We start from the raw sequence: 14,261 nt of genomic DNA on the forward strand, positions 1-14,261 counted from the left end.
CGGCACGGAGCTCCGCCCCCTCCCGACAGAGGCGCCCCACGACTAGCCAATCGGGTGTCAGCTTAGTGGCAGATGGTCTCTGTCCCTAGAAAGACACGCCAAGCGGCTCCCTTTGCATGCCGGGAAATGTAGTCCAGTAACCGTTGCGGGCGGAGAATGGACCGCGACGCTCTCTCGGAGCCTGACGGGAGTTGTAGTTCGGGGGGAGTCCCGGGAAGGTTCCGGGTGACGCCTTCTGGTCCGGGGGCGGGCGGTCAGAGCGCTCCTGGGCTGGAAGGAGGAGGAACTGACAACCGGGAGGAGGCTCCAGCGAGGCCTGGAAGGCTACAGGGCCAAGGCACGGAAGGAAGTTCGGGGTTGGGGGGTGGCCAAGGAGCGCTACTGAAATGCTGCTGGGGTCGTGACCGCTCGGGGACCGAGGCAGGACTTGGCCAGACCCAGCCTGGAGGCCTCTCCCTCCTCGGGCCTAATCTCCAACGGTAGGAGAGGCCTCACCAGAAGCTCCTTTCCGTGCGGCTGCCCCAGGTTCCTGCCCAGATTTCTGGCCAGGAGATGGCCTCCCCGAGCCCCCCACTGGAGCCGAAGGTAAGCCGCCCCCCCCGCCCGCCCCGGGTATCCCAGTTCCCTCGCCCCCACTCCGGCTAGGCCGCGCCCCACCGCCCCCACCCCGGACCGCGGTCTTTCGGGCCCGCGCAGGGCCAGGAAGTACCCCCTGGTGCTCTGGGGTGCGGCTCGCCACTGAACTGCCCACTGGCTCCATTTTTTTCAAGAGCGACTTGATAAATTAGTAAATGCTCCAAACTAGCGCTCTCGTTTGTAAGCTATTCCCAGTGAGGCATCGCTTTTGACCCTCCGCTGTGCCTTCTACGCCTGTCAGCTGTGCTTGGACCCGAGATAGACGCTTAGAGAACTTCATAGAATTGAACTGAACAGGGTCATAAGCCAGCGCGATTTGGAGCGGGGCACTGACGCGAAGGGAGCGTGGGGAGGCCTTGGGGAAGCTTACTAAAATTAAAATGTTAGGATATAATTATTAAACCACACATGCCGTATCCTTAGTCTCCTCGCTACCAAGGACAAGGATCCAGCTCAGTTACCCTCTGGTCGGAGGTGCCTGTCTGTTCAGTCGGTTCTCAGAATTGGGCCCAGTTTGGAATTCTTAATTCTGTTCCTTGTAGCCTACTGGGCCCTTATAAGTGCTACTTTCAAGACTTGTCCTTGAGACAACAAGAACTGACAACAGAAATCATACTATTTCAGGGGTTGCTGACATTTGAGGATGTGGCTGTGTTTTTTACCCAGGAGGAGTGGGATTATCTGGATCCGGCTCAGAGAAGCTTGTATAAAGATGTGATGATGGAGAATTATGGAAACCTGGTCTCACTGGGTAAGAATCGGCTGTTTCTCTGATTAAAAATATCTAAGAGGCTGTTAGAAATGAGACTGAGAACACTTGGACCAGTCCCAGTACCAAAACTGCTTTGTTCCAAACTTCTGATTCAAACCTTTCAGCCATTAATTGTTTACATGACTCTCACTCCTTGCATCCTTGCAGTGACCAAAATACAAGCCTTTCTGGCTTCCTATCTTCATAATCTCATTCCCATATTGCTCTGTACTTTCCCTCCTGGCTCATCCTCCCACTGCTTTCCTCCCACCCCTTTCACTCTGCCTTCTGGAGCTCCTGTGCCACTTCACATAGTGTTCCTTACCCCTCCTGGCCTTAACTGAAACCTGGCACTTTCCCAAGGACACCACTTCCCTGGGAGGAGCTGCTGATTCTTCCACATCCTCCTTCTTCCACATCCTTTGTCTCAGGGCTGGCAGGGAGAAGTTACTGGTCTCCCAGCTTTTCAGTGCTCTTCCCAAAGCATTCGTTTTCCAACTTCAAACACAGTGTCTCCCCTTGGAGGCCCCAGCAATTCCTTTTCACTATCATACATCAACTGTTTTTGGACCCTCACACATAGACTTCGTCACATGTTTCAGTCCTCTGTGCTAACTCACACCATCAATGATACAGTCATTACTTAAGCCTCGGCATATCTTGACCATATTGTCTTCAGGGACCCCACTTTCCCTTTTTATTCAGCAACTCACACCAATGATCATACCCTCAATTTTGTCATAATAGGTAAAAACTTAAACCCCAATATCTTATTCTTTGACCAAGTATTGAGGCATTTATTAATGGTAACTCAGTAGGGGTTATCAAAACGGACATAATCTCAAGTGGAGCTTCCTATAATTTCTTACCTTTCTTCCTCTCCTCCTCCTTTCCTAGTAAACTTCATTCTTAATGATGGTACCTGTTTCTTGAGTTCTCCGTTTTTTTGTTTTTTTCTTCCCACTGCCTTTGCCTCATTTAATCCATGGATCTATATATGAACTGTCACCAGCATGCTCTCGAGCCACCTTGTCATTATTCTCTACCCATTCTGCAAGCTTCAAATCCTGTATTGGTTATAAAATATGCCTTTTCTTCTCTCCTTCCTGAGTTGCTAAACACAGCCGGAGAAATTCTGTAATGGGAAGGATTGATGCCTTGTATATATGCACGGCTTTCTTCTAGTCTTCACTGGGTTTTTACATCTCAACAAGTTTTTATCTTTGATTTGCTCATTCCCCTGTTTCTTTCCGTGACTGTTCAAAAACCAGGAGTTTTCCTTGGGTCCATCATTCCCCTTCTGTTTCACCGAGAAGACAGAGGCCACTAAACATGAATTCAACTTTTCTGCCCCTCATCTGCACACTTAAGGCTGCCCCTATCTTCTTACTTCTCCAAGTACTTAGACATCAGTCATCCTTTGCTTTTTTTTTTTCCCCCCTTACAGTTTCAGTCTCTTTTCCTTCTCCTCTGATGTCTTTATTCTGATGATAGGTATGTTCATGGCTCTTGCAACTGGGGAAAGGAGGAAAAAGAAAAAAACTGTCCTTAGAGCCAGTCTCCTTCTTGCTGCTCCCTGTAATCTGCTATTCGTTCTCTTCACAGCCAAGTTTTTCTGCGTTTAGTTAATGTGTTCTGTACTTTTTTCTCTAAACCCCTTTTCTTGCCTGTACTACTCCCCCTTACCTGTGTAACTTTGGTCTATAGTAGCTCAGTTGTCCAATGCAAAATACTCTCTTTGGACCTCATTTTATTCCACCTCTCTATACATTTTTGAAACTCTATTGCTTCCTTCCATTGCCTTGCATTCTCAGACTTCCTCTCAGTCTATATACTTTTCCTTGGCGGACCTTATCTACACTTGCGCCATCAGTTACCCCCATGTTATGGTAAGTTCCAAATCTTTATCTCCACCTAAGAGAGGCAGTATGGAACCTAACTGTGTAAGTAAAAATTCTGGGGGTTCCACCACTTACTAGCCTTATAACCATGTGTGCCTCAGTTTCTTTTTTTATAAAATGGGAATGGTAATAGCACTTCATAGGATTATTGTGAGCATTACCTAGTTAATTTATATAAAACACTTAGGACACTGGCATGTATTAAGTACAATATAAATGTTGATTGCTATCATCACTATCATTGTCATTACCTGCTTTGTTGAGCTCCAAATTCCTAGTCATCTCCTTTTGAAGACCTCACAAGACACCTGGCAAATCTCAGATAATCCATTAAGATCTCAAGGGCCTCTTGAGAACTAAGCACTCCTTCCTCTGCTGCCTTCTATACACTTACATTGTTGAATTTGTCACACTTTCCTATAATCATTCTTTTTGTTATTTCTTTAACTAGATTAATCTCCATGAGACAAAAGCTATTTTTTTCATTTGATTTCTCCAGCACTTAGGACAGAACCAGGCATATATTATATGCTTTTTAAATATTTATGTGCCTGAATGAATATACTTAAGACTCACAACTTGACTAGATTATTACATTAGCCCCCTGCCTCTAATGTCCCTTTGTTTTAATATGTTCTCTTTCTTGCCACCAAAGTGATTTTGTGTAATTAATTGCTTACAACATCTGGCAATTACTGATACCTTAAAGATAAAAATCTTGATTTTTTTTTTTTTTTTTATCATACATACTAGGACCGCCTTAGTATAGTCTCTGCCTTGCTTTCTACCTTCATCTATTTCTGGCGCACCATTTCAATCTACAGCAGTATCAGCAGCTGAGGTTTTTTTTAATATTACATGGTGTCTCTGAGTTACTGCCAGCTTTATCCACATATATGGTCTCCTGGTTGACAGAACCAGGCAAATGACCAGACTTTGCTGTCCCTAGTACTGTAAAATGTGAGTACCATATGGATAAAGACATGAGAGTGAGCCCATCTGTGACCTCCTACTCTCAAGCTCGCTTCTTTATTTTAGCAAAATGCAGCTTTTCATCATTTATTTCACAGTCTTTTCATCCCCCTCTACAAACCATCTATCTCCATCCCTTGATGAGACCTCCCTGGACGAGAGATCCCTATTCTTAGACTATTCCAATGTAGTGTTTTTCTCCACTTTATCTTGTGCTTTACTTAATATAACACTTCTAGCTTTGTAATTTTGGTTCATCATACCTTTCTTTCCATGCTGATTTTTCTTTAAACACTTTAATAGCTACATTGATGATGCAGCTGACAGCTTGATTTCTCAGTTCTTGATCTTTCAGTCCTTTCCATTGAAATCGACTTCTTCAGTTTTAATGACTTCTCTCCAGTCTACTTGAGCCATATTGGACCTTGACAGAATTGGGAATTGCTGTACCTACAAGACCGTAAGCTCATTGTTTCCTTTTTTGATTATAATCTCTGCAATTATTTGTTCAACTACTCATCATTTAATAAATAGTTATCAAGCACTATGCTAGCCCTAAGAATACAAGTTCTTCCCCATCCTCCCATTCTTTTACCAAGAAAATTATTGTTATATACTCCATTGGATAGCAGGGTTAGCAACTATTGTCCACAGGACAAATGTGGCCCAATGCCTGTTTTTGTAAATAAAGTTTAATTGGAACATGCACATCCCCTCATTTATGTATTATCTTTCATGCTGCAGTAGCAGAGTTGAGTTGTTGCAACAGAGACCACATGACTCACAAAGCCAGAAATATTTACCATCTGACCCTTTGCAGAAAAAGGGTACCATCTTCTCCGGTTCTGTCCTAAAGTTCAGCCACTTCTACTTTGCCATTTCCTTGCCTCTTTCTCCTCAGCTACCATATTATTATAAAACTATTTGGTTAAAGATTATAGAGATCAACTACTTAAGCTAGCTTAAGCCAATAAGAGAAGTTATTATAGGGACATAGATGGCTCATGGAATATAAGAGCAGGATTGCAACTGGACATCAGAAAAGAACTAAAACCAGAAATTGGATCACTCCTCAGGAAGTCAGGAGTTAACTCTGTCTTTGTGGTCTGTTTCTTTCTCCTTGGCAGAATGGTCTTTCCTCCTATGTTCACATGTTTTTGTCCCTTTAGCTTCTGACGTGATAGGTTACAATTCTAGTCACCTTTAGGCTAACTAATTCAGTTGCAATTCCAAATTCCTGGGAAAGATGCACTTTGAGTAAGCTGCCTACTCTAGTCAGATTAGCTATGCTCACAAGATAGGAACATATAATACAAGCATGGCAGACAACCCAGAAGGTGATTATCACTACCAAACCCAGATCTAATGGGTAGTCATGTCCAGACTGCTTTATTTAGAAGCCTAGACTCACTAATTTCATTAGCTGTCTATTTGATCTATTTATTTTTATGCCAGTGCCTCTTTTATTTATTTTAGCAATATTTTACATTTTATATCTATTAAGTCATTCTTTTACATCTCTTCTCAGGATAGCTAGTTTTCTGCATTGTTCTGGTTGAAATTTATTTATTTATTTATTTACTTATTTATTATCTTTTTATCGATTTCAGAGAGAAGAAGAGAGAGGGAGAGAGAAATAGAAACATCAATGATGAAAGAGTCATTGATCGGCTGCCTCCTGCACAGCCCCCCACTGGGGATCGAGCCCGAAGCCTAGGCATGTGCCCTGACTGGGAATGGAACTGTGATCTCTTGGATCATAGGTCAATGCTCAACCACCAAGCCATGCCGGTAGGGCTTTGGTTGAAATTTAGATTCATTTGGGGATTTTTTAGTTCCAACTTTAGTTGGAATGTAATTAGGTTCATAGGTTAGTTTGGGAAGAATTAAGATCCTTATAATATTGAATCTCTCAATCCTCTATTTAACTCTCTTTTATGTTCTTCAGAAAAATTTTATGGATCTTTCACTTTTCTTATTAGATTTATTTCTGGGTTTTTTGTGTTTTTTGTTATGAAGAGCGTATTTTATTTTTCTGTAATCTATAAAATGATTTTTCTTGGTAGTAAGAAACAGTATTTACTTATATATTAGGCTTGTCATTGCTATTATATTTCATTTAATTATTTTGGATATTTTAAGTAGTCATTCATATCATTTGCAAATAATGATAATTTTTCCTGATTCCTTTGAAAAAAATCCTCTGAACAACATCTACCGGGTAAACATGAAGAGACTTTCCCTTCTCACGAGGAATTTACAATCCAGTAGAAGAGAGAAAAACAAACAAGTTAAAAGTGCAGTGTAATAATAGCTTTAATGAAGTTATCGACAAGGGCTGGTGATAAAAACAGAACACCTAAATCTGTCTAGTAGAGAGAATGAAGGCTTTGTAGAAAAACTATTGCTTTGAATTGAATCTTAAGAGAAGCCAAGAGTTTTTCAGGTAAGTAATGTTGGGGGGAATTTAGTAAACAAGATATGGAATGAAATGGCATGAAGGATCATAACACAAATAGTTTCCCCACTTAAATTGTGATAGAGTAGGTAGCAGGGTGAACTGCAACTTGGAAACCATTATCATGAAGTGCTGAGTTCATAGTGCAGAGTTTTGATGTAATCTTAGAAGTGATGGAGTGCTGGTAAAACTATAGATGGTGCCATGAATTCCATTTTATGAAGCTCTCTCTGGATTCAGGGAAGTAGATGTAGCGTTGGGTCAGCTTAAAGACCAGAGCCAAGGATTATTAGGTGGCTTTTGCAGTAATCCAAGGAAAGAACGGTTGTAAGGGTAAAAAGAAATTAGATGCTAGAGAGTAGCATCACTGATTTTGGTAATTGATTAATAGTAAGAAAAATAAACGAATCTAGGATGGTTTTCTGCTTTGGGACTTTAGGGTAATGGATGATGGTGCCTCTCAAGAAATCATGATTAGAGATGGAGACAGACATGAGAGCAGATGATGATCATGTTAATTGTGAGCCCTGTGACTATATCCAGGGAGTGTTTATATAGAGTGAGATGGTATAGACATGGGTAACGATAACCTTAAACAGTTGACAAAGGAAGAGAAATCCCTGAGGGAAGATGTATTAGAAAAGGCCAAAGAAGAAGTAGGGAGAGAACAGAATATAACAATACAGAAACCTAAAACAGTATCAAAAAATGGGAGTGGTCACAAGTGTCAGATGCTGCAAAACAAAATAAAGACTGAAAAGCATCCATTGTATTTGTTATTCCTAAGTTATTGATGACTTAATGAGAAGTTTCTGTAGATGCTGGAAGCAAAAACCAGATTTCACAGTAGGTTGTAGAATAGGTTGAATGGGCATGGAAAATATAGTTAGGAAATGAAGAGCTATACTACACCTAAGATTTTTTTTGAAGATTGGCTTTCATCAAGAGAAGGATTTCAGGTTCAAGATAAAGTTCGGCATATTTGTATGTTGGTAGGAAGGTGTCAATGGAGAATACAAATTGAAGAAAGAGGAAAAAATGGTAATAATTGAACAAGTTCCCAGAGGCAAGTGGGATCAAGAGATGGTAGATGGATTAGCCTTGGATAGGAATGGGATATCTATTCATGTACAGTTGCAGATAATTTTATAGGTAGGGGACAGAAAGTTGGAGTTCTCCTATTCTTTTTAATTGTGTGAAGGAAAAACAGTCTACTGAAAGTGAATTTGAGAGAGAGCACTGTAAGTAGCCTAAGTAGAAGTAAAATTTCTAGTAGTTTGTTAGGGGAGTAAGTTTTAGGGAAATAAAATGATTTAAAGACTGGTTTAAATTAAGTGGGGGGAAAATTCAAAGATGACTTCACAGTTAGAAGACTAGAAAATTGAGAGAAAGGGAAACTCTAAAAAGGAAATTGTTTAAGCCAAATTGATACTTGGTAGTGATTGAATCCTCTAGTGAAGTTATCCAACTTGCAGCAAGAGATAGAAAATCAGAAAAGAAGTCAGTATGCTACTCTGTTATACCATAGACCTTTATATTATCTTTCCTGCAACACATGGGAGATTTTCATCTCTTAGAGATCATGCAGCTTTTCATTTGGGACTAAATGATTCCAACTTGGGTTCTTAATATCTTTAGAGGAGTGAGAATCATATATACTTGAAGAATGTGGTATGATTTGAGGTAGGTAAAGACATAAGATACCACAGACTGCTCTTTTTCTTTGTTCTTTCTATTAGTTCTGACCATTTCCCTTTATATTTATTTTGTTTTGTCTTTCTATATCATAGACTCAATGTCACTTCAACCTATTATTATTTTTGTTTAAGTATCTTGATGCAGGAACTGCTTTTTACTTAATGTTTTTTTTATCTCATTATTTTCTTTCTCCATTTATGTTATTGTCCATTCCATTTAGTAGGAGGCTTCATGTCTTATCTCTGAATCCTGGCTCATTACACGGTGCCTGGAATACTTTTGGCTGCAATGAGTTAATGCTTATTAATGAATGAATTTTTGCTTTCCCTAGTTTTTGTCTTTTATCTTTTTCAGTATCATTTTATGTGTTCCTTTTGGTCAGTTATTTGTTATATTCACTTTACAATAATGCTATCTCATTCTAAATTTTCCTGAACCTACTGTTTTCTTCTCATGTTAGTCTTTCTTCCTTGGGTAGACTGGTTCATCCCACCGCTAGTTGTTTTATTTCTTTGTTTATCCACCTTACCTTGCATAATTTATTATTGATTTACCAGCCCTTCCTCTCAACTCTGCCTCCTCCTGCAGACTCATTCTTTGCCTCATAAACACTCTTTTCATACCCATTCTCCAAGAAAAACATTTCATTGCATCAGGTAACTAATACTCAATAATAGTATTTATGTAGTCTGTGCTCTTTGCCAGGCACTGGGTACTGTTCTAAAAGCTTTATGTACATGAACTTATTTAATCCTCAAAACAATACTGGAGGTAGTAAACTATGTTTGATATAGTAGGTTAGTTTATCTTAATTTGATTTATCTGAATTATCACATTTTTCTGAGTTTCTCCTTAATAGGAAAGAGCTTGGCTGATGTTTCTGTTTTCTATTTATTATTCTAGATGTTTTAAACAGAGATAAGGATGAGGAGCCAACTGTGAAACAAGAAATTGAGGAAATTGAGGAAGAAGTGGAATCAAAGGGTATAATAGTTACAAGAATCAAAAGTGAAACTGACCAGGATCCCATGTGTAGAGAAACTTTTGAACTTGTTGGTAGGTTAGATAAACAGAGAGGAATCTTCTTATGGGAAATACCAAGGGAATCTTTGACCCAGGAACAGAGAATGTTCAGAGGAAACACTAACATTATTCGTAAGAGACCTAACTCAGAAGAGAAATGCCATAAATGTGAAGAATGTGGAAAGGGCTTTGTTCGCAAGGCCCATTTCATTCAACATCAACGGGTCCATACTGGTGAGAAACCTTTTCAATGCAATGAATGTGGGAAAAGTTTTAGTCGCAGTTCATTTGTTATTGAACATCAGAGAATTCACACTGGGGAAAGGCCCTATGAGTGTAATTACTGTGGAAAAACCTTTAGTGTGAGCTCAACCCTTATTAGACATCAGAGAATCCACACTGGAGAGAGACCCTATCAGTGTAATCAGTGTAAACAGAGCTTCAGCCAGAGAAGGAGCCTTGTTAAACATCAAAGAATTCACACAGGTGAGAAACCCCATAAGTGTAGTGACTGTGGGAAAGCCTTCAGTTGGAAGTCACACCTTATTGAGCATCAAAGAACTCACACTGGTGAAAAACCCTATCACTGTACCAAATGTAAAAAAAGCTTTAGTCGAAATTCATTACTAGTTGAACATCAGAGAATTCACACTGGAGAAAGACCCCATAAATGTGGTGAATGTGGGAAAGCCTTTAGATTAAGTACATACCTTATACAACACCAAAAAATCCACACTGGTGAGAAGCCTTTTCTTTGTATTGAATGTGGAAAAAGCTTCAGTCGGAGCTCATTCCTTATTGAACATCAGAGGATCCATACAGGTGAAAGACCTTATCAGTGCAAAGAGTGCGGGAAAAGCTTCAGTCAACTTTGCAACCTTACTCGTCATCAGAGAATCCACACAGGAGATAAACCCCATAAGTGTGAGGAATGTGGAAAAGCCTTTAGTAGAAGTTCAGGTCTTATTCAGCATCAGAGAATTCACACCAGAGAGAAGACGTATTCATACAGTGAAACTAAGGAAAGTTTTGATCCAAACTGCAGTCTTGTTATACAGCAGGAAGTCTTCCCTAAGGAAAAATCTTATAAATGTGATGAATGTGGGAAAACTTTTAGTGTCAGTGCTCATCTTGTACAACATCAAAGAATCCACACTGGTGAAAAGCCCTACTTATGTACTGTATGTGGGAAAAGCTTCAGTCGGAGCTCATTTCTTATTGAACATCAGAGAATCCACACTGGTGAGAGACCCTATCGGTGCAGACAGTGCGGCAAAAGCTTTAGTCAACTTTGTAATCTTATTCGACATCAGGGTGTTCACACAGGTAATAAACCCCATAAATGTGATGAGTGTGGGAAGGCCTTTAGCCGGAACTCAGGCCTTATTCAGCATCAGAGAATACACACAGGAGAAAAACCTTATAAGTGTGAAAAGTGCGACAAAAGTTTTAGTCAACAGCGCAGCCTTGTCAACCATCAGAAGATCCATGCAGAGATGAAAACCCAAGAAACCCATGAATGTGATGCTTGTGGCGAAGCCTTCAATTGCCGCATATCTCTTATTCAGCATCAAAAATTGCACACTACATGGATGCAATAAATGCAGAGAACTAGTTAAGCCTAGTTTGACTTGAGACTAGCTACCGAAGTGCAGTTTCAGTATCACGCAATATGAATCAGATTTAGTAAGCAAATTATCTTTGGCCTTAGGCAAATGGTTTCTAGAGATTCTGTGAATAGTGGACAACTAACTGCCCACAGGCATTTGAAGACTTCCATTACTCTTTGTTTTAATGACTCGGTAATTTATTTAAGCATCTTTTTTTAAATCTTTCAGGTTAAACCTGGGCTCGGAGCATTTGGTTATAATAATGAAGGAAGAATAACAAAGTTGTTGGTACAAGGGAGCTAGGACCACCGATGTTAGAAAGCTAGAATAATTCTTCACCTTATATGGTAGTTGTTTCAGATCCACAGTATATTGGGCTATGCGTGGCAAGGTCCAGTAATTGACCATATGATAAAGTTTTCATGGAAACAGCCCAGATTTTTTTTTTTTAATTGAATCCAAAGTTTTTGTCATTGTTGAAGCCAATTGTTTGGCACATGAGTTAAAGAAAGCAGTTCCAATGCCTTGTGGTTCTCAAAAATGTGAAATGAGTGGACCGTTAGTTTTACATGTGAAGATTATGTAACAAACCTAGCAAAGGTGTTACCAAGGAATCTTTGGGAGTGCCTTTTTTTTTTTTCTTCAAGATGGGCCCAAAAAGGTGGAGAAAGACACTATTCTTTTTGTGCCCTCCCATCTGTGAAAGATATTTGTAGTCCTATACAAATAATCTTATTCCTTCACTACCAGTAGCATGTGAATGTGTACATATTTTGATTGCCAAGAATTGAAAATAAAAAGACTTGGAGTCTATGTTAGGAAGCTGAGATATTTTGGTATTGCTTTGGTTTTTATAGTAACTAGGGTTTGCATGCAATTTTAAAATACCTATTTCTGGTTCTAGGGCTTCCCTTAGTTAATGGTTGTTATAAACCTATTAATTCATCTGTTTTAATCATTAAACCTATTTTTTTTGCTTTGTGTAAGAGTTCTTTGTTATGTTAGTGTAAAATCTATCCTGTCAAATATATTACTATGTTTAAAAATTAGAATCAAGGATTTAAAGGAAATTGCTCTCACTTGTTCTACCTGTGAGACAGTAAAGATGTCCAGAGGTAATTGGAGTTGTGGACATGGTGCACAGGGAAGATATCTGGGCTAGAAATTGGTTTAGGAATTCACCAATGTTTAGACACAGAAATGAATTAAGATTTAACAAGAGGATAAAGCACAAAAAGGAATTTAGAAATGGAATACCGAGGCCCACTCTTGTCTATGTTCACATCTCCTTCAAGATGTAGAGACAGAAAGTTTCCAGAAGTGTGGAAAACCCAATATGTAGTGATGTTGCTATAGGAAAGTGACCTGGGAGGGTACGGAGAAGATACCAGGGAAGGGTTGAAGAGTGCCCTTTAGGTAATTAGAAAGTCAGTGACTTCTGTAAGAGCAGTTTATGAATTTAAGAACCAGTTTTCAGGAGGTTCAGTAGTGTCTGGAAAGTATAAATCATCAGTTCCCAAATACTATCAATTCATGACTTCTACATTCAAATGGTAAAAAGGACAATATAGTATCTTTGTAAAAAGCTAAATGGATTAAAGACCTTCATTCTGAAATTATGCCCCTTGCTTTTTTAATTTAAAAAATTCTTTCACAAAATAATAGTAATTTTAGGTGATGGTCTGTTGAATATATGTAGTTAAAAAAAAAAAAGTAACCTTTTTTCAATTTTTCTTACCCACTTAATTTTACTGGTCTATAGTAGGGCATAAAAGGTAGACTGATTATAAAAGAGGGTTGTGGATCAAGATTAAAGAGAAATTTGAGTATTTTTCCATTCTGAAAAGTAAGCCACTTTCGAGGGAGGTTGAAGATAAAGGTAAGTGGGTAGAAATTAAGTTATTATATAAGCTAAAATTAAATCTAGCACTAATGGAAGAATTTTCTTTGGAGGCCTTCTTCCTCCAATTTGGTAGAAAAAGAGGGCAGACTTAGTGTGTAGAAATAGAATACACTTGAGATGACCCGTTTTCAAAAAATAGTGATAATGTTTTGAGAGTCAAGGAAAGAAGAGGGGTGGGCACCGCTAGGGGTAGAATTAAGAGCCTTGTTGATGATAAAGGTTTAGAGTACAATGGGGAGAATGGAAGAGACCCACACAAAAACTTGGGGAGGGCTTGCGGGGATTTGTGTACGGCCCAGCTGAAATAAATGACCATGAACTTTTAATGGAATTACTCAAATTCCTTGTGGAAATAATACATGGAACAATTTAGAAAGAAAATTAGAGGTAAAGTAGATGAAGCAAAATAATAATTAGTAGATGTATTCAAGTTCTTAAGAGAATCAACCAGCCCGGCCGGGCGTGGCTCAGTGGTTAAGCGTTGACCTAGGATCCAGGTGATCAGGGTTCGATTCCCGGTCAGGGCACATGCCCGGGTTGCGGGCTGCAGCTGATCAATGACTCATCATTGATGTTTCTATCTCTCTCCCTCTCCTCTCCTCTCTCTGAAATCAATAAAGATATATTAAAAAAAAAAAGAACCAATAAGCCAAAAAGGAGGGCTAGGTAGGCAGATGGCAGATGAGTGGCTGGGCAGGTGGATAGAGACAAAGAATAGGAATTGACTCATGAATATGAAGGCTAAGAACACCCGCAGTGCCCCTGTCATCGGAGCTGGGGAACCATGAAAGCCAGTGGTATAATTCAGCCTGAGTCTAAAGGCCCAAGGACCAGGAGCACTGACAGGCAGGAGAAGATGCCCCAGTCTAGGCAGAGCAAATCGGCCCTTCCTCCACCTTTTTGTTGGTGCCAGGCCCTTAGTGAATTAGATGATGCTCACCAGCACTGGTAAAGGCAATCCTGACGCAGTCTACAGATTCAAATGCAAATCTCTGCCAGAAGCACCTCACAGACACACCAAAAATAATGTTTTACCAGCACCCCTTAGCCCAGTCAAGTTGAAACAAAGTTAACCATCACCGTGGGTAACAAAACAAGCTGCTAAAAGGAGTCCTTGGTGGCAAAAAAAGAAATGGAAACCACTGTATATATTCCATTTCTGTGTAGCTTTGATGAGAAGCATTTCACTTGCGTGCCTTCCTAAAGGAGGGCGTCGCCAGCAAGCCTAAGTGTATACACAGCATTCCCAGTTGAGCGCGACACGTGCTCTGTAAACATCGACTTTTTCTTTAGTCCAGATATTCCAGTC

The 14,261-nt window shown here is 39.8% G+C and overlaps 1 protein-coding gene across 3 annotated transcripts; it reads left to right on the forward strand.

Annotated features, from left to right (window-relative positions):
• Positions 1–325: 325 nt before the first annotated feature.
• On the forward strand, positions 326–12,665 carry ZNF189 (zinc finger protein 189). 3 transcript variants are annotated; one of them, XM_016225002.2, is made up of 3 exons: positions 326–585; positions 1,261–1,387; positions 9,320–12,665. In XM_016225002.2, exons 1-3 carry the CDS (start codon positions 553–555, stop codon positions 11,038–11,040), a joined length of 1,881 nt encoding a protein of 626 aa, XP_016080488.2. In that variant the 5' UTR covers positions 326–552; the 3' UTR covers positions 11,041–12,665. The 3 variants fall into 3 exon arrangements, with proteins under 3 accessions (XP_016080488.2, XP_016080489.2, XP_016080492.2); XM_016225003.2 differs by having other exon boundaries at positions 1,303–1,387; XM_016225006.2 differs by lacking the exons at positions 326–585; positions 1,261–1,387 and adding an exon at positions 5,647–6,706.
• The last annotated feature ends 1,596 nt before the right edge of the window (positions 12,666–14,261 follow it).

This window comes from Miniopterus natalensis, chromosome 12, assembly GCF_054644295.1.
Source record: "Miniopterus natalensis isolate mMinNat1 chromosome 12, mMinNat1.hap1, whole genome shotgun sequence".
NCBI classification, from domain to species: Eukaryota; Metazoa; Chordata; class Mammalia; order Chiroptera; family Miniopteridae; genus Miniopterus; species Miniopterus natalensis.

What these genes read in the sequence shown, in the direction of transcription:
- ZNF189 (XM_016225002.2), top strand. Translation starts at nt 553, where the DNA reads ATGGCCTCCCCGAGCCCCCCACTGGAGCCGAAG. An exon ending in GCCCCCCACTGGAGCCGAAG is followed by an intron (nt 586 to 1,260) that starts GTAAGCCGCCCC and finishes ATACTATTTCAG; the next exon opens with GGGTTGCTGACATTTGAGGA. An exon ending in TGGAAACCTGGTCTCACTGG is followed by an intron (nt 1,388 to 9,319) that starts GTAAGAATCGGC and finishes TTATTATTCTAG; the next exon opens with ATGTTTTAAACAGAGATAAG.